This window comes from Corylus avellana, chromosome 6 (assembly GCF_965113065.1).
Source record: "Corylus avellana chromosome 6, dhCorAvel1.hap1.2, whole genome shotgun sequence".
NCBI lineage: Eukaryota > Viridiplantae > Streptophyta > Magnoliopsida > Fagales > Betulaceae > Corylus > Corylus avellana.
The window spans coordinates 26,506,536-26,530,127 of record NC_142495.1 but is presented as its reverse complement, the minus strand read 5'-3'; the positions used below and the strand labels follow the sequence as shown (position 1 = coordinate 26,530,127).

General features: G+C 36.0%; 4 protein-coding genes across 6 annotated transcripts; 2 read left to right on the top strand and 2 right to left on the bottom strand.

Annotated features, from left to right (window-relative positions):
• The first annotated feature begins 3,237 nt into the window (after positions 1 to 3,237).
• On the top strand, positions 3,238 to 7,242 carry LOC132186461 (glutathione S-transferase L3). Of its 2 annotated transcripts, none has more exons than XM_059600439.2 (10): positions 3,238 to 3,488; positions 3,603 to 3,677; positions 3,874 to 3,934; positions 4,691 to 4,777; positions 5,106 to 5,204; positions 5,284 to 5,383; positions 5,457 to 5,533; positions 5,911 to 6,018; positions 6,769 to 6,849; positions 6,962 to 7,242. In XM_059600439.2, the coding sequence occupies exons 1-10, from the start codon at positions 3,289 to 3,291 to the stop codon at positions 6,971 to 6,973; spliced, it is 900 nt and encodes a 299-aa protein (XP_059456422.2). In that variant the 5' UTR covers positions 3,238 to 3,288; the 3' UTR covers positions 6,974 to 7,242. The 2 variants fall into 2 exon arrangements, with proteins under 2 accessions (XP_059456422.2, XP_088374041.1); XM_088517915.1 differs by having other exon boundaries at positions 3,399 to 3,488; positions 3,874 to 3,929.
• Positions 7,243 to 8,199: 957 nt separating this feature from the next.
• On the bottom strand, positions 8,200 to 9,433 carry LOC132188419 (red chlorophyll catabolite reductase, chloroplastic). Its single transcript, XM_088517814.1, has 2 exons — positions 8,991 to 9,433; positions 8,200 to 8,917 (listed from the first exon to the last, which is right to left on the bottom strand). Exons 1-2 carry the CDS (start codon positions 9,336 to 9,338, stop codon positions 8,306 to 8,308), a joined length of 960 nt encoding a protein of 319 aa, XP_088373940.1. The 5' UTR covers positions 9,339 to 9,433; the 3' UTR covers positions 8,200 to 8,305.
• A 2,160-nt stretch (positions 9,434 to 11,593) lies between these two features.
• Positions 11,594 to 15,262, top strand: LOC132188422 (glutathione S-transferase L3). Of its 2 annotated transcripts, XM_059602867.2 has the most exons (10): positions 11,595 to 11,808; positions 12,053 to 12,127; positions 12,321 to 12,381; positions 12,742 to 12,828; positions 13,300 to 13,398; positions 13,487 to 13,586; positions 13,660 to 13,736; positions 13,990 to 14,097; positions 14,788 to 14,868; positions 14,977 to 15,262. In XM_059602867.2, the coding sequence occupies exons 1-10, from the start codon at positions 11,621 to 11,623 to the stop codon at positions 14,986 to 14,988; spliced, it is 888 nt and encodes a 295-aa protein (XP_059458850.2). In that variant the 5' UTR covers positions 11,595 to 11,620; the 3' UTR covers positions 14,989 to 15,262. The 2 variants fall into 2 exon arrangements, with proteins under 2 accessions (XP_088374040.1, XP_059458850.2); XM_088517914.1 differs by lacking the exon at positions 14,977 to 15,262 and having other exon boundaries at positions 11,594 to 11,808; positions 14,788 to 14,913.
• Positions 15,263 to 16,025: 763 nt separating this feature from the next.
• Positions 16,026 to 19,553, bottom strand: PGPS2 (phosphatidylglycerolphosphate synthase 2). Its single transcript, XM_059602862.2, has 7 exons — positions 18,707 to 19,553; positions 17,845 to 17,942; positions 17,673 to 17,723; positions 17,426 to 17,539; positions 16,912 to 16,968; positions 16,724 to 16,809; positions 16,026 to 16,568 (listed from the first exon to the last, which is right to left on the bottom strand). The coding sequence occupies exons 1-7, from the start codon at positions 19,251 to 19,253 to the stop codon at positions 16,448 to 16,450; spliced, it is 1,074 nt and encodes a 357-aa protein (XP_059458845.2). The 5' UTR covers positions 19,254 to 19,553; the 3' UTR covers positions 16,026 to 16,447.
• Positions 19,554 to 23,592: the final 4,039 nt, after the last annotated feature.

Genomic DNA, 23,592 nt, shown 5'->3' with positions numbered 1-23,592 from the left:
ATGCTAGACGACGCAGATCAAGTAATCAAGATGTGTTCGTGATCCAACTACCTTATACTTGGAGTTGCAACTTGTACAATTTCAAATATCTGCAATTGCTTTGTGCAGAAGCTTAAACCATCCCTTTTCAAAAATAGTGATGTATGTTCTGTTGCTTTCGGATTTTCTTTTTCCCCTCTTCATGGGTCTCTGCCATTTGTTTTGTGTATAGAAACATCATGGTTTGCCTATGTGTGCAAATTAGTGAAAGCTAGGGTTTGATGTAAATTATCACTTTGTATGTTTGTACCTGTCAAGGTGCAACCTAGTGGTCAGAGGGCGGGCTTGGGATGAGCTTTAGATTTGGACATTCTGAGTTTGATTCCGCACTAAGAGTTCCCTTAGATTACTTGATATACGGTTTTCAGGGGTAAGTCTGAAGGGTCTAGCCTTAGTGAATTTCCACGTCATTAAAAAAGAAAGTATCACTTTGTTTGCACCCTTGATTGAGCAATGTTAGCAAGTCTGTCACTACAGGTCTATTGTGGTAGTTGAGCCTAGGCTTCACTACTCAATCAGGACAAGAAGTTTAGCAGGTTATTGGTGTTGTGAGTTTAGTAGGTTATTGTTGTTAAAATCTAATAAGAGGTAATATTTAGTTAAATACTTGCGAGGACCTTAATGATGCATAAAACATCTGTTTTAAATGTGTTGTGTATCTCTGGAAAACCCACCTATAAAGCTTTTGAGCCTGTGTCTATAATGAGTGCTTGCCCAATAAGTCGAAAGTTGTATAAGCACATTTTTCTTTCAAATTGGGTCGAAAGAAATTTTTTTAATTTGACCCGTTAAATTAACATTTGTCCTTAAAAGATTAATTTTTCACGTGCAAATTTAAAGTGATTCTTGATATGGTATCTTTTCTTAAAGTGTTTGTTCAATAAATGAGCTGACTATAAATTATGCTCGATCGTTAAACATGACATACTTGTATAAACTCCTGTGCTTTGTGACTTTCTCAATGCAAAGCAATGCAGGGAATTCAAGCTCATAATGCTCAAAAGGGAAGCAATCAAATACACTGCTATTTGAATGACAGAATAGACTAATATATCACTTTTTATGATATGATATAATTTCAAACTGAAAAAACATGATTAACAAACAAGAAAGGAATTTGTTATTGACTACAACTGGTCGACTCACTTTCCTATAACCAGTGGGGTGAAGATAAAGCCGGCAAATTTTATTTTTTTATTAAAATATTAAAAAAAGAATTTGCTGCCTGACGCTCTGAGCACGCGCGTACTCTGAATCAGAGCTCATAACTAGTGAGCTCCCAGTCAAGCCTAAAGGGTTTTAATCAACCATCAACCTTTCCTATCCCTTGCCCCATATCCTACCACCATGATGGAATGGTACTTGGTACCCTCCATCATGGACCATATAAAATAGATTTTCTCAATTTTAAGCCAAATATATAGATGTTACAATTGTAATGATGCATACGTTATCACCTTATTTAATATTTTAAATTATGAGGTGCCATATTTAAATGATGTGACATATTGAATACAATTAGTTGCAATAAAACAAAAAATTTGACCGTAAAACTTTTGAGTGCGTATGAATAATCAAGCAATTGGAGAGAAAATTCAACGATCGGCAATAATCAATACATAGCTCTCATTATCATGAACAACATACTAAAATTTCTAAGAATGGACTTCAAATGATCATCCAATCTTTGACATAAATAATTATGTGAAACCATTTTTTTTTTTTTTTTTTGAAAAAATGGTTGTACTTTTCGAGAGTGATATTTTTTTCTATTGCTACTCAAGTCACTCGCTTTTGGTAGTAAAAAATGATGGGCAGCTATTGCCCATTTGTTTTTCTACCCACATAGGTTGGTCCTATACATAGGACGAGAACCCAACATAAAATCATAAATTTTAGTGGTTTTAAAATAAACATATAATTTTAGAATTTAATAAGCTCTTTAACCCTCTCTTTATAAAGTCAATTTTTAAGAGTAAGTTCTACTTAAAAATTGTATCATTTATAGACGCAACTTGTCGAATATAAGATCAAATGGGTTCAACTTTACAGTCGAGTCATAAAGAGGGCAACTTATAGCACAAGCCCGAAGCTATAATAATTTCTTTAATACCTTAAAAACTCTAGATTAAAGTGTCTTGGTACTATATATGAATAAACATAATGTTAAATTATTGAATACTAATAAGTGAATTGAGTCGTCAAAACAAAAAAAACTACCACCAAATCAATATGACAATGTCGATCGAATAGACTGCCTTGAACGTCGGCTACAAAATGTAATAGTATGTTTCAATCTTGAAGATCCCTCTCTGACTTGAGCTCTAATTGAAATTTTAAATTTGTATCATTGTATAAAGCGTTCACATGAATTTATAATTCAATGATTTATTTATTACAAGTCAAACCAGAGGTCCATAAGTATCATCAACTTTCCTAAAAGGGTAAATATATTATAAATTCATGAGTCAACATGCTAAAATTATAAAATCCCTCAATTATTTTTTTCTTCGAATTTTTATTTCCTTGGTCAATCGAAAATGCAACAAAATCCCTATCATTAGATTTTTTTTTTCCAAAGGTTTAACGGACGTCATTCCCATTAAAACGCATCTTTTTGTCACATGAGCATATTAATTTTTTATTAATTTAATTTAGAAATTAAATCTAAAACAAAAAAATGAAGGGATGGCCAAAAAGCCACCCCCAGCCATCCCCAACCCTTATCGGGTGGCTGGAAAGCCACCCCAGGGAGTTAGGAGTGGCTGGAAGCCACCACATAAGGGTTGGGGGTGGCCGGGGGTGGCTTTCCGGCCACCCCAGGGGGTTAGGGGCGACTTTCTGGGCACCCTTTAAATTTTTTCTTAATAAAAAATTAATATGTTGACATGGCAAAACGGCGAATTTCAATGGGAATAACGCCCGTTAAACTTTTGGGAAAAAATCTAACGGTAAGAATTTTGTTGCATTTTTGATTGACCAAGGATGTAAAAATTCAAAATTCAAAAAAAAAAAAAAAAAAAAACAAAAAACTCTGAGAAATTTTACAATTTTTGACGCGTTTGCACATAAATTTATAATATATTTACCCTCCGTAAAATTTAAAATTTAATGAACCATCATGAAGGTTGTTGTCTTTGGGCATTGACAAACCGAATGGCTGTTATGGCTAAAAGTTAGGTGCGCAGGTTAAAGGAACAAACATCTTTAGTGAGCCTAAGATTAACCATCAAACTTACCCCAAAAAGAATGGCCAGTTTGAAAGTGACCTATTCTTCCTCAAGCCTCAGTTCTCCTTCATTCCCTTTTTCCCAGCTCATATCATTCTCCAAAAAAGTGACACTCGTTAGATTCCCTAACGCCGTCGTTTCTCCTCCGAAGCTTAAACTTCAAGCATTTGGGAAAACCAGAGCCACAGCCACAGTGCATTCTGCTCAAAAAGCTGCTGGGTAAGTTGTAATAGAGATGTTCTGTTTGGTTGCCGTGAAAATAGAATTCAAGAAAATGAAAAAAGAAAAATGGGTTTTACTTGCTGAACTCTGTCTCGATCTTTGTCTATGCAGAATTGTGAAAGAGGTCCTTCCACCAGCGCTTGATTCTACTTCAGAACCACCTCCATTTTTTGATGGAACTACAAGGTTGGATTCTTGTCTGCTTCAGTTATTGCACCTGTAGTGATCTTTTGGGCCTTCATTTAGTTACAATATATGTGTTTGATTCAACTCCCGTTTGAACCCATTAATTGAGCTTTTTCTTTTGGGAAATTTCTTTTTCCTAAAGATTCTTTCTTTCTGAATCTGACCATGACAAGTTATGCATTTTCATACATTGAAGGTTATATATATCATACACGTGCCCGTACGCGCAGCGCGTGTGGATCACCCGGAATTGTAAGGTTGTTTACAAATTTCTTCGTGATCTGGGTTATTGTAGTTGTGTAGTTGTGTGCGTTATAATTTTAATTTAATGAATAAATTTACTATTTCCCATTGATTTATTGGTTTAAATTTATAGAATAAATGGTGATTTAGAGTCTGTTTGGAATTACGGTTTTAATAAGTACGATTTTAAATTTTGTGTTTTTTTTTTTTAAAAAAAAAAAAATCACAGGCGTTTAGTAAAACATGTTAAAAAATATATATATTTTTTTATCAAATATTTGTTATGTGAAATCGTAATTTTTGTTTAAATTTACGTTTTTTCAAATAAGCACCCCTAGCCTGCTTATAAAAATCGCGGATTTTTTTTGCTTCCTATTTTATATTAAGTACTTTTTAAATTGCAATGTCAAACGCATTACGTTTTACAATATATTTTAAAAAAGCAAATTATTTTTGCGAAATCGCAATTTCAAACGCACACTTAACTATGAGCAAAGTACATTTTTGTTATTCACCCAATAAAAAAGTTTATCTATTTCTCAATTGTCGTTTTGCTTGTTAGAACATGAAAAGCTCATCTCAACTAAAGCCAACAGAAGCAAGCATAGTTGGGTGGGGGCTTTTGTTCCCTAAAGTCCCAAAAAGATACTGAAGCAAGTCATATTTGGAACATGTCTAAGGGGCAATTAATTTGCAATATGTCCCATCTAAGCTTACTGTAGAACTAATTCTTCTGTTTTAATTTGGTGTCCAATAATGTGGTGGAGCAGGGATTACAAGGCCAGATAAAATTGGTTCCTCTTGATCGGCAGAACAGGCCTGATTGGTACGGGGAGAAAATCAGTCCCACTAATAAGGTGAACTATATATAATTGCTACATTTTCTTCAGCTACTTGGATGTTATGTGAAAACTTAGTTCCATCTTGCTTTGAATGTTAGGTAAAACAGTCAGATGATTTCACTTCATGGAATTCCTACATGCTTCCTCCAAATAATATTTCTCTGAGCTATCACATATACTGCATTGTTAAGCTAAAGCTAGTTAAGAACAGAACAGTGTCTGAAGTTGTAGTAAAGACAAACTGATGGCTAAAGAAGAAACCTGTGGATGCTGTGTGCAATTTAGTGCTGTTTGTTTTTCTTTTTTTCTTTTCTGCTGCTCTTTATGTGAAGTTCTTGAGCAGGTGCCATCATTGGAACACAAAAACGAAGTCAAAGGAGAGAGTCTTGATTTGATCAAATATATTGATAATCACTTCGAAGGGCCTTCACTTTTCCCTGATGTAAGATTTGGAGAAAAACTCTGATACTCGTTTTTTAAGCACCACATTTTATAAAGATTCCTTATACCCTGAACTGCAGGATCCTGCCAAGAAAGAATTTGCAGAAGTGTTGCTGTCCTATACCGACACGTTCAACGAGGCTGTGTTTTCTTCCTTCAAAGTAGATGGAAGTGAAGCAGGTGACTTGAATGGCAGCTTAATGTTCTTAATCTACAAATGCCTATATAACACTATAGTGGTAAACTGCATCAGGTGCTGCATTTGATTACATCGAAACGGCTCTTTCCAAGTTTGAAGATGGACCTTTTTTCCTCGATCAGTTCAGTCTGGTAAGAGAAATCTTTTTGCTATAGCAATTAAATCTGCTTTCTCCCATTTACTGTTTCGAGTCTTAGTATTATATGTTAAAACATCACTTATCTCAAATATTTAAGCTGAGAAGAAATGATAAATTTAATCATTCAATTAATATTCTAGCACTTCTCCTTAAATATGGGCTCAAACTCTTACTTAATAATTGAGACTCAACAAATGAAATATTTATCTGAAAATAGGAATGAATTGACTGAGACAAGATTCAAATTTAAGACTTCTGCTCTGATACCATGTCCCATGTAAAGCTATCCCAGTTTACCAGTGCGGGAAACATTTTTGTTGCATATTATGGATAGGTGATATCAATTACACTTTATTTTGTAATCTTCAGGTGGATATAGCTTATGCTCCATTTATTGAAAGATTTCAGCCCTTCTTATTGGATGTAAAGAAGTACGACATCACAGAGGACAGGCCTAAACTAGCAGCTTGGATTGAGGTACAATAAAACTGATACTGACCATGCCTATCTGATTCTGTTTCTTTTTCAGTAGGATGTCTTTAGCCTCTTTGCTCTCATAAGCTTCAATAAATCTTGGGTGTTGACAAGCTGAAAGCTTTTTAAGCTCCATGAGTCAATCTCCCCCCACCTCATGAGCTCATGAGCTCAACCATGGATGTCATGTTTTGGCTTAAAAATTCTTCAAATTTTCTGATGTTTCTCAACCTGTTTCTATTAACATCACTAAAGATTAGTATATACTAATTACTTGTGCAATAGGGCATTGGAGGTGAGATATTGTAATGACTAGAGAAAGCGCTAGTCAAATCTACACTATCACTCTAAAATAATTAGTCAAGTTATAATTGAAGTTTTCTAAAATCACTTATAAAGTTCAGTATCACTTAGTAAAGTACCAGCATGAGAATTAACACCAATGAACACTTTATAACACACTCTTGGCAGAAAAAAGTATTTCAGATATTTGGAATAGTTTGTTAAATAAAATTGTAAATAGGAAAAACAAAACAAAACAAAAGTTATAAATAGGCATGACGTTGCGTGTTTTAAGTGGTTTCTCATATCAATCACTAAAAAAAATTACTTAAAACACACTACATCAGTTAGTGTAACATGAGTATGATAAATAAGTGTGAAGAAAGCATGATCTAATATCTCTCTATGTATTTAAAGGGACAAATGAAATATGAAGCTGATATAGTCTGACGTTTTATTAATATTTTGTAGGAGATGGACAAAAATGAGGCCTACAAACAAACTCGACGTGAACCAAAGGAGCTGGTGGAAATTTACAAGAAACGTTTCTTGGTATTCCCTCCTTTCCACAGTACTAATTAAATTCTCTAAAGTCTGTTGCCTACAGTATGACTTGATGAAAGGCTGCTAATTGCTTCTCCTGAACCATTTCTTGTTTCTGCAGGCACAACTCTGAAATCTGTCTCAAATTACTGAGTTCTAGAACTTCCCATCGTTCTAGAAATGGCATTAAATTTATCGTCTTTGTGCTTTTGAGTTGCTACTGTAGGACATGTTTGGTAGTTATCTTGGTTTTGAAGCCATGAAAGTTGACTTGGAACTTGGAAGACCTACGAGGAATAAGACTCGATTTAAGAAAAATGTTTCAGCTTTTATTACAAATTTTGTACAAATTTAAGTGACAGATATTTAATGAAAATAAGCGTTATGTGATTGTCATGCGGCCATATGTATTTTAGTGCCTAAGATAGTGGTGGCCGAAAATACCAACTTTGTCTATTAAATTGATATCGAAGCATTTTTAAAGTAATGACGGCCAAGATATACATCATGCCACATAATTGAAACAGGGTCATGTGAGACACATTTACATCTTGTACCATACGTCCAATTTCTAATAGAACACAAAGGGCTGAACTCATTTCCTTGACTAAAACACTAATCCATCTTGTAAATAGAGCGGCTCGAAATAGGCTCGGGTTCGGTTTGATCGTTTTTCTTACACTGTTATTTGAGTGACAGAATATTGACTAATATATGATTACTTATGATATGATATAATTTCAAACCGAAAAAGCATGATTAACAAACAAGAAAGGAGTTTGTTATTGACAACAACTGGTCAATTCACTCTCCTATAAAATCCTTGGAAAGTTGAATTTTCAGAGTTGAAATTCAGAAATTGCAGCAGTAAAATTCCTATAGGTTTTTTTTAATTGATTTCTGTGTCTTAGAAATCAGTTAAAGAAACCTATGCACCAGTCACTTCATATAGAAAAACCAAAACAAAAGTGCTGATGCACTTGATCAAGGAGGCCGTCTGCAAACGAAAGACTAAGCAAGCACAAAGGACCTCGCCGACGCCGACGCCGACGGGCTACTTTTTAGGAGAGAGATATGTGGCTAACGCTTTGTACTCCCAAACAAAGGAACAGCGTGTGGAGTTGGAATGACATGGAATTAAAGATTTCTCATAACCAAAATGAGGCCATGCGGTTATAGAAAGAACACAAGTTTGACTTGCTAATTTAATTAGTTTTAGTAAATGGTTTGTCAACCATACACTCTTAGTCTTTTTTTATCAAAATTTAAAATTGTTGTAAATGTTATGGTAGTCATTCATTTCCCTTAATTCTAATAGATAAACTTGTGACGTGCAAAAGAGAGAAAACGAGAAGGACATTTCTAAAGAAATAAAAAGTGCGGTTTTTTACCCTTTTCTTTGAGGTTAACAATCACATTATTTACATTAATTCTCACATTGTAATACACACAACAAACTAGCTTTTCATGCAGTAAAAAACTCTCGTACGGATCCCAACACTCGCTCTGCTACTTCAGGCCCAAACAGCCTCGGCAGGCTCGAGCCCAGATCAATCTCAATAGTCCTGCTCTTAACCAACCCATCCCTCTTTTCCAAATAACCTCTCTCAGTCTCTCCCACTTCTCTCTCCCCACAAGCACATTGATCCAACCAGATTCCCAACACTTCCTTTGCAATGGGATCGATATGATCTTTTATGACCTCCTCCATTCGTCCTTGTCCGTTGGCCTCTGTCTCAATACGAACCATAATGGCCGTCGGAGACACTAGGGAACGTATGTAAAGGGATGAAGAGACATAGGGTCGAACCTCAGGGATTTTCTCAAGTGTTTGCCGATGTCTGTCAAGCTGGGTGTCTTCGTAAAATGTGCAAAGGTAGTCTGGGGAGAGAACAAGATCCTTTCGAGGAGGCAAGTCAAGAATGAGAATTAAGGATGTTGGGCTGCTCTGAATGAGCTCAAAAAGGAAATTTGGTGCGTCAGTTGAAGGGTTCAGATAGGCTGATAGGCTTGTTATGTTCAGTGCTCCTCCCGTTGGTAGCTCACAGTGTATCCAGCTACCCAATATAAAATCAATCTGATTCACAGCGAAATGTTTAGACAAAAAAAGCAAATTAAACCAATTAAATTAGCAGTCGAGGGGAAATCACCTGGGAGGGCTTGTGGCCAGATCTGATGTGGAGCGTAGCAGAGCCGGTCCCACTCTGGTTCTGGTAGTATTGTACATCCGGCGGTAGAGTACAAGGAAGGAGCTTTGAGTCAAGGCGGTTCTCCACCGTTGATACAAGATCAACCATCAGGTTTTTGTGTGGGGTCGAGACATACGGGAACGCCTTGAACTTTGTTCTCCCCTCGTTGTTGTACGGATCCATTTGAGCCACTAATGAGGAGGAAGAGCAGGAGATCCGAGACCTCAATGACCTTGTTGATGACGAAAAAGCAGGAAGTGGAGAAGAACAGTGTGGCGGGTGTAGCAAGTGGTGGACGGTGACAGTCATTCGTCCCTCTCACTCAGATATCTATCCATATAAACTATGAGAACTACAAATATTTTTGAATATTTTTAGTTCTTTGTCTTATAAGTTTTTACGTGGCCAATAGACCTATATATAAGTTTTTATATATAGGTCCCATTAAATAATAATAATAATAATTAGTGGATGCATAAATTATAAGACAAAAAAGGGAATGTCAGAGTAAAGGAAAAAATTTAACACTTGGAGTACGGCCAGAACATAATCATAAAAAATAAATAGAATCATATACCAAAATTCTATTCAAAAAAGAGAAATGAGTTAAATTAAAGAAAAAAAAAATTCAAGAAACCGAAAGTTGGGAATGATTGTAGAAACTCAAGTAAAGATTAAAAATATAATATTTTTGAATTTCTAAATAATCATAATGAAAAGTTTCTTACCAATAGGCCGGTGTGATTTCAGTTTCAATTTTTTTCTGCAACATGATTAAAGAAAAAGAAATTAATATTACCTTCCTAAATCAAAGCAACATAGAAGAAAAATAACCGCTCGAGAAATCAATTCCTATTCTTTCCTACGTATACAAGCCTCAGGATCAGATAAGAAAATTAAAATAATCAACATCCAACCACCTCTTAATACTTTTTTTTTTTTTTTGATAGGTAAAAAGTAAGTCCAACCACCTCTTAATACTAATTTAGATATTAATTATATCAATAAAAACAGATTCGCTTTGATAGCCTAATTCATCTGCGTGCTCTGTCAACCAAACTTCATTGACAAACACGATTAATAACCCTAAGAGTTATTCCCCAACATCACGTAATTTTGACGCATGAAATATAACAGAGAGACAATAAAACTTATGCGTTTCGTAGTCGGTGGAAGAGAGGGAAGATGGATTTTGACAGTGGGTTTGGGTTTTGAAATTTGGGGATTTTGACTGTGGGTAGCTCGGCGCCGGAGACGTGGGTGGCTCATCGTCAGTGGTGCTTGGTGTTTGTGGTCTCCAGTGGCCGGCCTTCGGTGAGGGGAGAGGGAAGAGGAAAGAAGAGATTTGTCTGAAAATGTGAGAAGATAGTGTTTTTAACCTGGGAAGAGAATACGAAAAGTTTCAATAATTAAAAGGTCATGTGAATGGGTTTGGTGTTAAAAATACAATTCACGTGAATGCTACAGTTAAAAAAAAAAAAAAAAAAGAGTCAAATTGAAAAAATATATAAATAATGTATTCGTCATTTATCTTCAAACTGATTACAGTCTTATCAACATCTTCTTAATTGCTTCAGGTTGGACTTCATGTTTGTCAATTGCCACGCTGTTTCAGTTGTTGTTTCTTGTCATCTAGATTGCTATGTACAACCACAACTGGCGCATAATCGGAGAAAAAGAAAAACCTACCCAGGAGCTGGAAGCCGACAAAGGAGATGATTAAGGCTATATGGATTTCTTACTATAATCGGTCCTAACAAGAAAACCTATCAAGATTTCAGCCCAACAAAAGCTATACCCATTCAGCCTACCTCAAATATCAGGTTAGGGTAGTGTTCGGCCTGCCAGTTTTTGGATGGTTGGCGCTGCTTCTGCTTCGTGGTGGCCGGCGGTGTAGCCACTGGATGATGTGGCTGGCGGTGGTGAATGGTAGTGGCGGCCGGTTGTGGTGGTGGGTGGGAGGGGTGGGAGAAATTGAGAGAGAGAGACAGAGGTGGGAGATTTGGGATTTAGGGTAAAATGAAGACCTAACAATATACAAAACGTACGCCTTTTTTTTTTTTTAATTAATTAATTAAAAGGCTGACCAGCGATTCCTTCAAATTTGAAGGAAAATCGGACGTTCTCTAATTGTTGATCTTGTCGTTTCATTTTCATTTAATAGTTCATACCACGCTACGTGTTTTGCTTAACTTTTAATATTAAAATATTAATTAATTTTTTTAAAAAAATTAAATAAAAACAATAAAAAATTAAAATAATTTTTAAAAAACTCTGAGTGGCCAACAACTCTAACTGAGCCATGAGGGTGGCCTATAGTCTTAAAAAAACTTATTTGAATTTTTTATTATTTTAATTTTAATTTTTTTAAAAAGTTGATTAATATTTTATCATTAAAAGTTGAACGAAACACATGACGTAGTATAAGCTGTTAGATAAAAATAAATAGCCAGATTAATAATTAAAAAATATCCAATTAATGAGAATCCGAATCCGGATACTTTGCGGACAGGTTCCGCAAGAAATAACATTACTAAAGGAAGAAGTTTTAGTGGGCCTAAAATTAACCATCAAACGTAGCCCCAAAAAGAATGGCCAGTTTGAAGGTGAGCTGTTCTTCCTCACGGCTCACTCCTTCAGTCCCTTTCTCCCTCGTATCATTCTCCAATAAAGTGACACTCGTTAGATTCCCAAAGACCAACTTATCTCCTCCAAAGCTTAAACTTCAAGCACTTGGGAGAACCAGAGCCACAGCGCAATCTGCAAAAATGGCAGCTGGGTAAGTCGTAAGAGATGCTCTGCTTGGTTGACGTGAAAATAGAATTCAAGAAAATTAGAGCTCAACACAGATACAGACACCCTCTTTTTTTTCTTTTTTTTTCTTCTTTTGGGTACACAGATTCACCCGCACGTATGCTATATATATGTTTTGCTATGATTTTTGTTTTGCCAAAAAGAACAAAAAAGGAAAAAAGAAACTGGGTTTTACGTGATGAACTCACTCTCTATCTTTCTCTATGCAGAATTGTGAAAGAGGTCCTTCCACCAGCGCTTGATTCTACTTCAGAACCACCTCCACTTTTTGATGGAACTACAAGGTTGGATTCTTAGCTGCTTCAGTTTTTGCTCCTGTTTAATTGTAATAGTGATCTTTTGGGCCTTCTGCCTTCATTTAGTTCCAATATATGTGTTTGTTTCAACTCCCGTTTGAACTTTTCTATTTTATTTTTCCTAAAGATTACTTCTTTCTGAATCTGACCATGACAAGTTATGCATTTTCATGCGTTGAAGGTTGTATATATCATACGCATGCCCCTACGCGCAGCGTGTGTGGATCACCCGGAATTGTAAGGTTGTTTTCAAATTTCTTCGTGATCTGGGTTCTTGTTGTTGTGTGCTTTAGAATGTTAATTTAATGATTAAATTCTTGGTAGAACATGAAAAGCTAATCTCAACTAAGCCAACAGTGGTAAGCATAGTTGGGTGGGGGCTTTTGTTCCCTCAAGTCCCAAAAAGGTACTGACGCAAATCATATTTGGAATAAAGGATTTTTATTTGTTCCTTTTCTTAGCTAAGGAGCAAGTAGGTTGCAAACTTGCAATATGTCTCATCTAAGCTTATTGATCTGCCATTTTAGAAATTTGCTTTTTCAATCTTATTGTAGAACTTATTCTTCTGTTTTAATTTGGTGTCCAATAATGTGGGGGAGCAGGGATTGCAAGACAAGATAAAATTGGTTCCTCTTGATCTGCAAAACAGGCCTGATTGGTACAAGGAGAAAGTCTACCCAGCTAACAAGGTGAACTATATAAATGCTATATTTTCTTCAGCTACTTGGATGTTAATATGAAAACACACTTCCATCTTGTGTTCCCTGGCAATTAAAATAATGCATTTCACCTCTACAACAGAGTGGAAAATGAAAGATCATTAATAACTATTGACAACGTGTGCAATGCCATTTCTCGAGACAATAAAAACAAAACACAAAGTAGATGAGGACTCGTTTTGAATGTTAGGTAAAACAGTTGAATGATTTCACTTCATGGAATGCCTTCATGCTTCCTCCAAATAATATTTCTCTGAGCTAGCATATATGCTGCATTCTTAAGCTAAAACTAGTTAAGAACAGAACACTAGAACAGTGTCTGAAGTTGTAGTCAGACAAACTGATGGCTAAAGAAGAAACCTGTGGGTGCTACGTGCAATTTAGTGCTGTTCATTTTTATTTTTCCTTTTCTGCTGTTCTTTATGTGAAGTTCTTGAACAGGTGCCATCATTGGAACACAAAAACGAAGTCAAAGGAGAGAGTCTTGATTTGATTAAATATATCGATAATCACTTCGAAGGGCCTTCACTTTTCCCTGATGTAAGATTTGGAGAAAAAATCTGGTGCTTGTTTTTTAACCACCACATTTTATAAAGATTCCTTATAACCTGAAGAGCCTGAACTGTAGGATCCTGCCAAGAAAGAATTTGCAGAAGAGTTGTTGTCCTATACTGACACGTTCAACAAAGCTGTGATTTCTTCCTTCAAAGGAGATGGAAATGAAGCAGGTAACTTGAATGGCAGCTTAATGTCCTTAGTCTACAAATGCCTATATAACACTATAGTGGTAAACTGTACCAGGTGCTGCATTTGATTACATCGAAACGGCTCTTTCCAAGTTTGAAGATGGACCTTTTTTCCTCGGTCAGTTCAGTCTGGTATGAGATTTATTTATTTATTATTATTTTTTTTTTCAATAGTAACGAAATCCGCTTTCTTCCATTTGCTGTTTGGAGTCTTACTATTATCAAGCGATGGAAAGGTAGATATTATGCAATGTTATGGTAATAGTGACAGGTTGTGGTAGGGTTTCCCCCATGTAGAGCTATCTCATTTGACCAGTGCTGGAAACATTTTTGTTGCATGTTGTGAAGAAGTGAAGTCAGTTGCACTTTATTTTGTAATCTTCAGGTGGATATAGCGTATGCTCCATTTATTGATAGATTTCAGCCTTTCTTATTGGATGTAAAGAAGTACGACATTACAGCGGGCAGGCCTAAACTGGCAGCTTGGATTGAGGTACAATGAAATTGATGTTGACCATGCTTATCTGATTCTGTTATTTTTCAGTGGGATATCTTAAGCCTCTTTGCTCTCATAGGCTTCAACAAATCTAGGGTGTTAAGAAGCTGAAAGCTTTTTAAGCTCCATGAGTCAGTCTCCTTCCACCTCATCTGAGCTCAACCATGGATGTCTTGTTTTGGCTTAAAAAGTTCTTCAAACTTTTGAATGTTTCTCTACCTGTTTCTGTTCGCATCACAAAAGATTAACATACACTAATTGCTTGTGCAATACGGCATTGGAGGTGTGATATCATAACAGTCAGAGAAAACGCTAGTCACATTTTTATTATCATTTCAAAATGACTTGATTACTTATAAAACCTAGTCTCACTTAGTAAGTACCAACCCATAAGCACATTTTTAACACTCTCACTTGACGTGAACAGTACCCGCACAATATGGGACTGACTTTTTAAAGTCTCACAGATACTGTAGATAGAAGAAAGCAAGTGCACACTCTGCTACATGTATGTTATTACTGTTGAAATATTTCCTTCCCTTGGCAGAAAGAAGTCATTCAGATATTTGGAACAGTTTGGAGTATCAATTTGTAAATAGAAAAGGAACAAAATAAATGGGTTCGCATTTAAAGGGACAAATGAAATATTAAGCTGATATAATCTGATGTTTTATCAATATTTTGTAGGAGATGGACAAAAATGAGGCCTACAAACAAACTCGACGTGAACCAAAGGAGCTGGTGGATATATACAAGAAACGCTTCTCGGTATTCCCTCCTTCCGACAGTACTAGTTAAATTCTCTTAAAACAGTTGCCTATAGTATGACTTGATGAAAGGCTGCTAATTGCGTCTCCTGAACCATTTCTTGTGCAGGCACAACTCTGAAATCAGCCTCAAATTACAGAGTTCTAGAACTTCCCACCGTTCTAGAAATGGCATTAAATATCTCCTGTGTGCCTTTTGTGGTGGTATTGGAGGACATGTTTTTAAGTGCTATGTAGACGGTTTTGTGGGTGGAAGTTTACATTTTAGTGGTTGACATAGTGTCATGTCAGTTTGTAAGAACTTGTAAAAGTTGTAGTACTCTTAATAGCACTCATAATCTAATATTTGGTAATTTTTAATGCAGAAATGTATCCTTGCACCTTAGCTTAAATCATTTTGCACTTTACAAAGTTGTAGTACTCTTAATGGCACTCATAATCTAATATTTGGTACTTTTTAATGCAGAAACATATCCTTGCACCTTAGCTTAAATCATTTTGAACTTGTAAAAGTTGTACTCTTAATAGCACTCATAATCAAATATTTGGTAATTTTGAATGCAGAAACGTATCCTTGCACCTTAGCTTAAATCATTTTGCACTTTACAAGGAGGAAGAAAAAATTGGGCATCAAGGTTAGTAGGGTGACTGAGCAGTGTGATGCAAGACGTGGCCAGGTACCAATGTCACCCAACGTGATAGCCTCATTTACGTAGCAACATTATGCACGAGGGCCTCAACGTATATTAGGCCCCCCTTTGCAGTTTATCATGTTACCCAACCAATTGCAACCCCTCTTTTAGGGTTTTTGGTGAAGCAAGGCTGCTCTCTTAGCATTGAGAAAGGTCGATTATATTTAATTAAATAGGTTGGATTAAAATTGACATATATAATCTTATATTTATGCCTTAATACGACCTAAACCCGATACGTAAACATGAATTGTCATCCCTAATTGCAGGGTTGATCTACATAAAGAAACCTATCCGACTATGGCAGAGTCTAACTTTCCTATACCATAAAGGTAAGATTATTCGAGAGAGCTGGCTTAAATTTTGTGAAAAACTGTTGAAATAGCATAAACTACGATCTGCCTAATTTTTCTTCTGTACAGTCATTAAAAACCCTGTAAGTGTTGAACCAGCAGAGAACATCTGCTAACAAAAAAAACATACGTTATTTTCTTTAACTTTTCGTAATTCTTGTTTTACACTTTTCTGACAAAAGAATTCGCGCAAATAAACTACATTCAACTCCAAAACAGCAACAACAACCAGAATACTGCTAAATTCTCCAACCATAGCCTCGAAGATACAGCATCTTCCAAGTCAGTGTTAAAAACAAACATTGGCTCCAAGGAAAAAATTGCTCTTCATCCACCTATTTAAAGAGCAGGAACTTTTCACAGAACATCTTTACTCTTCATCCACCTATTTGAAGAATAGTGCACCAATGCATGTAGATAATCATCACAAGTGTTATGTGCAAGGAACTTCAAGTACTGTTCCCACATCTAAACAAGCTCTTGATGAAGAGTATATATATATATATATATATAAGTGTGCCGTGCGGCAACCTGACTACCTCAGCAATACTCTCGAAATCTTCCTCATGTATACAACTAATGACCATACGGCAAGTCCAGCTGAGACGTAAAGCAACATAACCCCAGAGACTACTAGAATCCCTGACCCTCCAAGACTGCACAATGCCGGGATAAAAAGAAAAATAAATACGACACAAGTCAGATACTTGCAACAATATCCACCAAGTTATCTTTCAAGGAAATATCTCCTTAATCTTGATTAAGCTAGAACAAGAGTGACCCAATAGGCCAGATAAATGAGACAACGAACCTGCTATCTCGGGTAGCCAAAAGGATGGTTAGCGCTGTCATCTGTGTGGCTGTTTTCCACTTCCCCAAGTTATTTACAGCAACAGCCTGAATATAATTATTGTTTTCGTAATGTATTTCCAGCTAAAGGATCAAATGAGTTAGGAACCAAAAGTGGTACTCAGACAAAGTATAGGGAAGAGAACAAACCTCTAAAAGCTTACTATTTTGAGAAGCAGCCCATTCTCTAACCGCAGACATGGTTATCTACATAAAAGTTTCAAAATAATTTGTAAGAGATCTGCTATCAACTAAAACATAAACGGATATAACCAAACACTATGCAAGTATAATTCTCTTTTCGGCAAGTAAGATATAAGTATAATTGCTTGAGAGAAAAGGGGGAAAAAGAATGGTGATAATAGAAGCCCCAGGAACCACTATGAGTCAAAACATGATAGGCGCCCAAAGCTTGACACAAATATACATGCATAGCATGAACACATGCACAAGCAAAAGCTCGTGCTCAAGTATGTAACAAGGATTCTTATGAATAATCGTATGGCTTTGATACTGCTTTTGACCCAACAGAGGATCGCAGTCATAACTCTTGGCAAAAGGGGAGAAACAATCGGGGAAGATCAAGAATAAGATGTAAGTCATGCAAAACAAAAGTATTAGTTGGCTAACGAGATACAAGAAAATCCGTACTAAAATATATTACCTCTCTACCAATTATGGCAATTGAAGGTGCAGCCAAAAGCCATGGCACTTGCCCAAATATGGCAACTTCTGTGGGTCTAGTACACAACAAGACCAATGTTGCAGCAACCATAAGCTGCATTCAGTAGGCATGACTATCAAAAAAGAACTCAATAACGTTTCTCACCAGCTGAACAAAGCACCTGTATTGTATCAACTAACTAAAAGCAAAAGGCTATAAAACTTTAATTATAGACGAAAGACCATACCTTATCAGCTACTGGATCTAGAAATGCACCAAATGCAGATCCTAGACTCATCTGAAATGTATTTAAGAATTTAGCCCTTATAAGATGTCACAGACACATTAAAATCTTCAGAACAATTAATTTGCCACGAGATCTGCTCCTATACAGTTTGAAAGACAAAGTACTAGTATACCTTCCGAGCAAGATAGCCATCAAGCCAATCTGTAACTGCAGCAGCAATGAAGATACTTGTCGTAGCAGTTGTTCCCCACCAACTATCTACATAGAAGGCTGATGAAAGATATGATAATGTTAGTCTCATCAATCGCAAGGCTTTCATTCAATGAACACTAAAATATACAATCACTTCAACAATCATCGGCAGTTCTGCATTAAGCAATCTCTTCAAGCACACAGTTAAGAGGCTGCGTAGCAGCACAAAGCAGCTCAGAATACCATGGTGTACCACCGGTACAGATATCACTAAATGGTGCTGCCATAGAAACACATAAACACATATTTCAAAGCAAATAAACTATCCATCATACCTCGTATGCTTCATACACAAACAAAAATCTGAAATTCAAAAAATCTAATTCAATTTGCAACCTAACGAAAGATGAACCAAACTCAAGAAATTTACAATCAAAACACCCGAAATCTCAGCATCATAAAGAGCCAAAAAGAGATCAAATTCACAAAACAAAGAACGTATTATCCAAAGCTTAGCTATAAACAATACATATTGATCTCACTGCCAAAATCAAACGTCCATCACAGCTCAGATACACTGATATAGAATCCTGATATTCAAACATTATCACAAGCCAACATCCAATCTATAATTGGTCCTACGCCAAAACTAAGCGTCCCATGCATATCACATTCTCAAAGTAAACCTCAAACATGTGGCAGCCAAATACACCAGTTCCAAACTTTTCAATAAAACTTCGATCGGATCATTAAAACAACAAAATCCCATCTCTCAAAACAGCCCCAATTCCAAAACTAACCCGCCCCAAAAGTTTCATAGCAAAAAAAAAAAATGCACATACTGCTTACGAGAACCGGCACTGCGGCGACGCGGCCAAGCGTTAAGATTGTAGGCAACGTGAGCAATTTTGGAGGCTGATGCTGTCGTTTTTGTTGATTTTGCATTGACGAGGGCGATTGGACCAAATCGTGGTGGTCCTTTTTGCTCTCGGAACCCATATCCGCCACGAGACCCGACCCAGAGCCCGAAAATCCTTCTTTCTCTTCTGAGCTAGACGTACCTGAAGAGAAAGCGAGGCAATGCTTGTGGTGGAGGCCACGAAACCCAAGCACTTTAGGGGGTTCCTTATCGTGCGCCGCGGGTGTGAGGGGTGCGCACGGGGCTATCCTCCACCCATGTTTATAAATAACCGGTATTCTTCGCTCGCTGTTGTTGATGTAGCTATTTAGGGCCACGTATGGTATCGGTCTGGGCTTTAGTTTGGCGAGTGAGGTGGCGGTGGTGGTGCTGGTGCGGACCCATTTGGTCAGGCTGCGGTGGCCGCCACCGCTGGGCTTGTGGGTGTAGTAAACAGAAGCTGTTGCCATGGGCAGCTTCAGGCATGACATCTGTGGGGCTTCAATAGCTGGAACCGTATCTGATTTTGGTTCAGAATTGTGGGGATTCTCTCTGATCAGAGCATATATGGGTCCTGATTTAGTGGGCAATTTCTAGTAATAGTTGCTGGATTCGTCTTGCACTGATCTTTCAAGCTCCAAGCTATCTGTAGCGGCGAGAGTTCGAGATGTTAAGCCGAAAATAGTCGCCGTAAGAGCTTCGCGGGGGAGTGATATGTTTAGATATGTTGCGGCGCCATATCGCCATTATATTTTTGTCGCCAAATTCAGCGTTCGTTAGCAAAACATTCGTCGCGTGACTCGCGTCGGTTCGTAGATTTTTACACGTTACTGACGTTAAGGCGACCCCTCGACACAAAAAATACTCTCGTACGAAAATGAACTTGGCGTTACTTTTGGATTTGTTTCATCGATTCTGAAAGTTGTAATGGCGAAGATGGCCGCCATAGCTAGTATTTTTTTTTTTTTTAGATATGCAAGTTTGAGACGAATTTAACATTAAATTAGCGGGGTAAGTTGATGGGTGTAGTATATATTTTTAATTAAATAATCAAGTTATATTTAACTTATAGAGAGTTATACACCTGCCTCAACCCAAACCCTATACACAAGATTTAGAGCTGATAATTTTTTACACCACTGTGAACTAGACATAAATCCACACAAATCTAATACAAAATTAAAGGATTATAGTTAAAGGATATAATATGTATAATTATAATAGGTTAGGATATGATTAACTTGTATAGTTTTATATGCATATTTCAATACATTTCGAACCTGACACACAGTGGCGGATTTACATAGGGGCGCCCTGGGGGCAGGCGCCCCTGGTAAATTTTTTTTAAAAAAAATTTATTAAGCATTTTCATTCAAAATTTTATGGGTGCCCCTGGTAAAAAAAAATTACTAGGGGCACCCTTAGCCTTCTATTGGTCCTTAAATGGCCATTATGTAAAGAAATGAGGCTATTTTTTATTAAAGAGAGAGAGAATAAAGTTATATTTTATTAGTGGAGAGAGAATAGATAATAGTTTATTATTAAAAAAATATAGCGGGTGAATTTTTTAGTGTTTCTAGTCATAGTTTATAGATAAATGTGATTTTTTTTTTTTTTTTGGGGGTAAATTTAGATTCTAGTCTCTTTTATGTAGGCTTAAACTCTAATATAATTTATGTTTTGAGATTTGAGGCTTTTCTAAAAGAAATAGCCGTATGCTAATAGCCCACTAAAAGTACTCATTTTTCTTAGACACTAGTAGTCATTTAATTGTGCTTAGTTTATTTCGTAAGTAGTTTAAATTATTATGTGTTTGTGATGTCATTAGATGAAGATTTTTAATAGTTACTTTGATTTTTTTTTTTGGGTAATTTGATGAGTTTGATTTGATTTGTGATACATATATTATGATATAATTTATTTTTTGATTGTATTTACCGTATTATAAAAAATATATATAATACATAAAGAGAAAAAAAAAAAAAAAAATTTACGCCTCTGGTAACTTCTATTCCTAGATCCGCCACTGCTGACACATAAACACAAATTGTCACCCTTATTTAGAGGGACTAGAATCTTCTCAATTTCATTTTTATTTTATAGTCAATATCTTATTTAGTTACATTTAGCATGTACATAGTGCAATGTCATTTAAAATTCTTGAATGACATGGTTACATATTCACTATGTTCAAACATATATACAATTAGATATGAAAATTTTAATATTGACCGCTTTGTATTTCACTTAAAAATGAAGATGATCATATTCCGGCTTTCGAATAACCCAATTTTTTTTTTCTTTAATAATGCCTAGGATTTTAAATATTTCAACTTTATGTTTTATGATTAATTTTCTTTTTCCTTCTTTGAATGGATCTACATTTTATGGGGAGTAATAAATGTTTTTTTTTTTTTTTTTTAAGGGATCTACATTTGAAAAATATTCTAAAAAGTGATTTGTATTTTAAATTATTTATCAATAACTAATATATATAGTTTTAAAAACAGAACAAAAATATTTTCAAAACTGTTTTCAACTAGAAAAGTACCTTTTATCAGCTTTAAATAGGGAAAACCTTACATTGGACGTGGGGTAAAACCCACACTTTACAGCCCCCAAACAACACCTGACACCTAAGGTAGACCACAACAAGTGCAAGAAATTAACTTTTTTTTTTTTTTTTTTTGTTAATTGAATGAAGGAAAATGACTACAGGGGAGGATCTTTCCCATTTCTGATCCGGATGGAAGAGAGAATAGGCGATCCTGTGGGAATGCTTCCAAAAACAAGATGGGAAGCGGCCCATTTAGCTAGAGCACGTGCCCGAAAGTTGGCACTATGTGAAACCTTCAAAGCATTCCAACTTTGAAAATGAGCTAAAACTACACTAATATCATAAATACAATTAGCAAAATTCCAAGAAGAGAAAAGGGAAGGGTTATTAATAGCTAACACCACTAGAAGAGCGTCTCCTTTCAAAGAAAGAAAATTACAACCAAAAGAGGCTGCCAGTCGAGTGGTCAGCAAGGCTGCAAGGGCCTCTCCTTGAAGGGCATCTGGACAATTTAACCTCTACGTGGCAGCACCTACAATAGCACCCTTTTCATCACTAAGCACAGCAGCAGCAACTGCAAAAGATCCCTTCACAGCAACATCAAAGTTGCCTTTTATCCAACCAGCAGCAGGAGGGATCCACAAAGAGGGAAGAGCACTACCAAATACACCGGCCGAAGAAAAGAGAGAAAGAAGGAAAAAGAATACAAGAGAGAAAGAAGAAATGGCCGTGAGTTTAGCAAAGAACGAAGAAATGGCGTTGGGTCTTTTAAAACCGCGCTGGGCAGACCCATGGCTGGTTAGGTCACCCTCTCCGGCGCCGACATCATTTTTTTTTGGTCTTTAGGGTAATAAAATTCCTAAAGAGTTAATATTTACTCTCTAAGATTTAGTTTTGGATAAAAAAACGAGTTTTGAAGCATTAAAAACAAGTTTTTAGGCATTAGAAACATATTTTGGAATTTTAAAAACGGGTTTTGAGGCGGGTCACAGCGCTGGCGGGGTTTGAGGGGGGTCACGAGCAACGGGTTTGAAGCCGTGGGTTTGGCATTGCTGGCTACGAGTTTTTTTTTTTTTGATCTTTCTCATTTTGATTTATTGTGGTTGTCCTTATTTTTATTTTTTGTATTTTTCTTAAATTGATGATGTGTCACAAGGTGATTAGATGCTACAAAACACCACTTTTAAGGACCGGTAGGGGCTCTTGCTTAAATAATATGATTCCAAATGTGGCTCTTGTAATTATTACTGAATTGCGAATGAACTTGAGAGTAAGTAGTCTTCTGCCGACAAAGTAAACAGAAAGCGTGCGCCTGTTACTCAATATACTATTATGAGAGGAGTGTTGAAAAATAAAAAAGAAAAGAAAAAAGAAAAAGAAAATGGATGGATATCTTTCTACCAAATTCTTTATCATAAGGGTCCATTCTTTCTCTTTGGCCTTTATGCACACATGCAGTGGGTATGGTCGAATTGGTCGTGACAAAAAGGTACGACCTTTTTATCTCCATATGCATTGATAATAGCGATGGGCCAAGTTGCTGGGCCTGGGACCCTCCTCACCATGCGCTCCAAAGGCGAAGAAAAGTGACTAAATTTTCTATTTATTTATTATTTTATAAATTAATAAATAAATAAATAAAAATGAAGATTTGGTATGGTTGCCCTTAGTAGAAGAGTCGGATGGCCGCTCTATCCTTCACGGCAACTATTTTTTTTCTTAACTATAAGGAATGAACTTTACGTGTGATTTAGCTTTCTAAAAAATAAATAGGTGTAACACAAGTAATATATTTTCTCAAATGTAAACTTCACAGAAACAAAAAAAAAAAAAAAAAAAAAAAACTGTTATATCATAACATTTTCTCAAACGAAAAAAAAAAATGAGAAAAAAAAAAATCATATTTATCCTAGTTATAGGGTTTTATATGATTTGGATTTCTTTATGCGATTTCTAATTTTAAGAATAATGTCTTGGACCAAATTTTTAGTAGGTTTATCGATTATTTTACTGTCAAAATTAGCAATTTTTCACTTACTACACGTTTGTCATTTGACACTCTAGTGTTTATGTCAACATCCAATATCAATGCCACGTCAAGTGCCAAATCATTTATAGAAAAAAAAAAAAAAAAAAAAAAAAAAAAACACCAAACTTTAAAAACAAAAACCATTAGAGTTTAGATCGTATTGTCAAAAGGGTAAATTAAGATTAGAAAATCTTGTGGTTGTTAGTGTCTGAGTCATAGGAGGTGAACCAGAGGTTATGGAAAT

Coding starts and splice junctions, on each gene's coding strand:
- PGPS2 (XM_059602862.2), bottom strand. CDS start 19,253: ATGTCATGCCTGAAGCTGCCCATGGCAACAGCTTCTGTTTACTACACC. Junction 17,724..17,844: donor ATGGCTATCTTGCTCGGAAG/GTATACTAGTAC, acceptor AATACATTTCAG/ATGAGTCTAGGATCTGCATT. Junction 16,569..16,723: donor TTGGCTACCCGAGATAGCAG/GTTCGTTGTCTC, acceptor GGCATTGTGCAG/TCTTGGAGGGTCAGGGATTC.
- LOC132188419 (XM_088517814.1), bottom strand. CDS start 9,338: ATGACTGTCACCGTCCACCACTTGCTACACCCGCCACACTGTTCTTCT. Junction 8,918..8,990: donor CTGGCCACAAGCCCTCCCAG/GTGATTTCCCCT, acceptor GCTGTGAATCAG/ATTGATTTTATATTGGGTAG.
- LOC132186461 (XM_059600439.2), top strand. CDS start 3,289: ATGGCCAGTTTGAAAGTGACCTATTCTTCCTCAAGCCTCAGTTCTCCT. Junction 5,205..5,283: donor GGCCTTCACTTTTCCCTGAT/GTAAGATTTGGA, acceptor CCTGAACTGCAG/GATCCTGCCAAGAAAGAATT. Junction 5,534..5,910: donor TCCTCGATCAGTTCAGTCTG/GTAAGAGAAATC, acceptor TGTAATCTTCAG/GTGGATATAGCTTATGCTCC.
- LOC132188422 (XM_088517914.1), top strand. CDS start 11,621: ATGGCCAGTTTGAAGGTGAGCTGTTCTTCCTCACGGCTCACTCCTTCA. Junction 11,809..12,052: donor TCTGCAAAAATGGCAGCTGG/GTAAGTCGTAAG, acceptor TTCTCTATGCAG/AATTGTGAAAGAGGTCCTTC. Junction 13,737..13,989: donor TCCTCGGTCAGTTCAGTCTG/GTATGAGATTTA, acceptor TGTAATCTTCAG/GTGGATATAGCGTATGCTCC.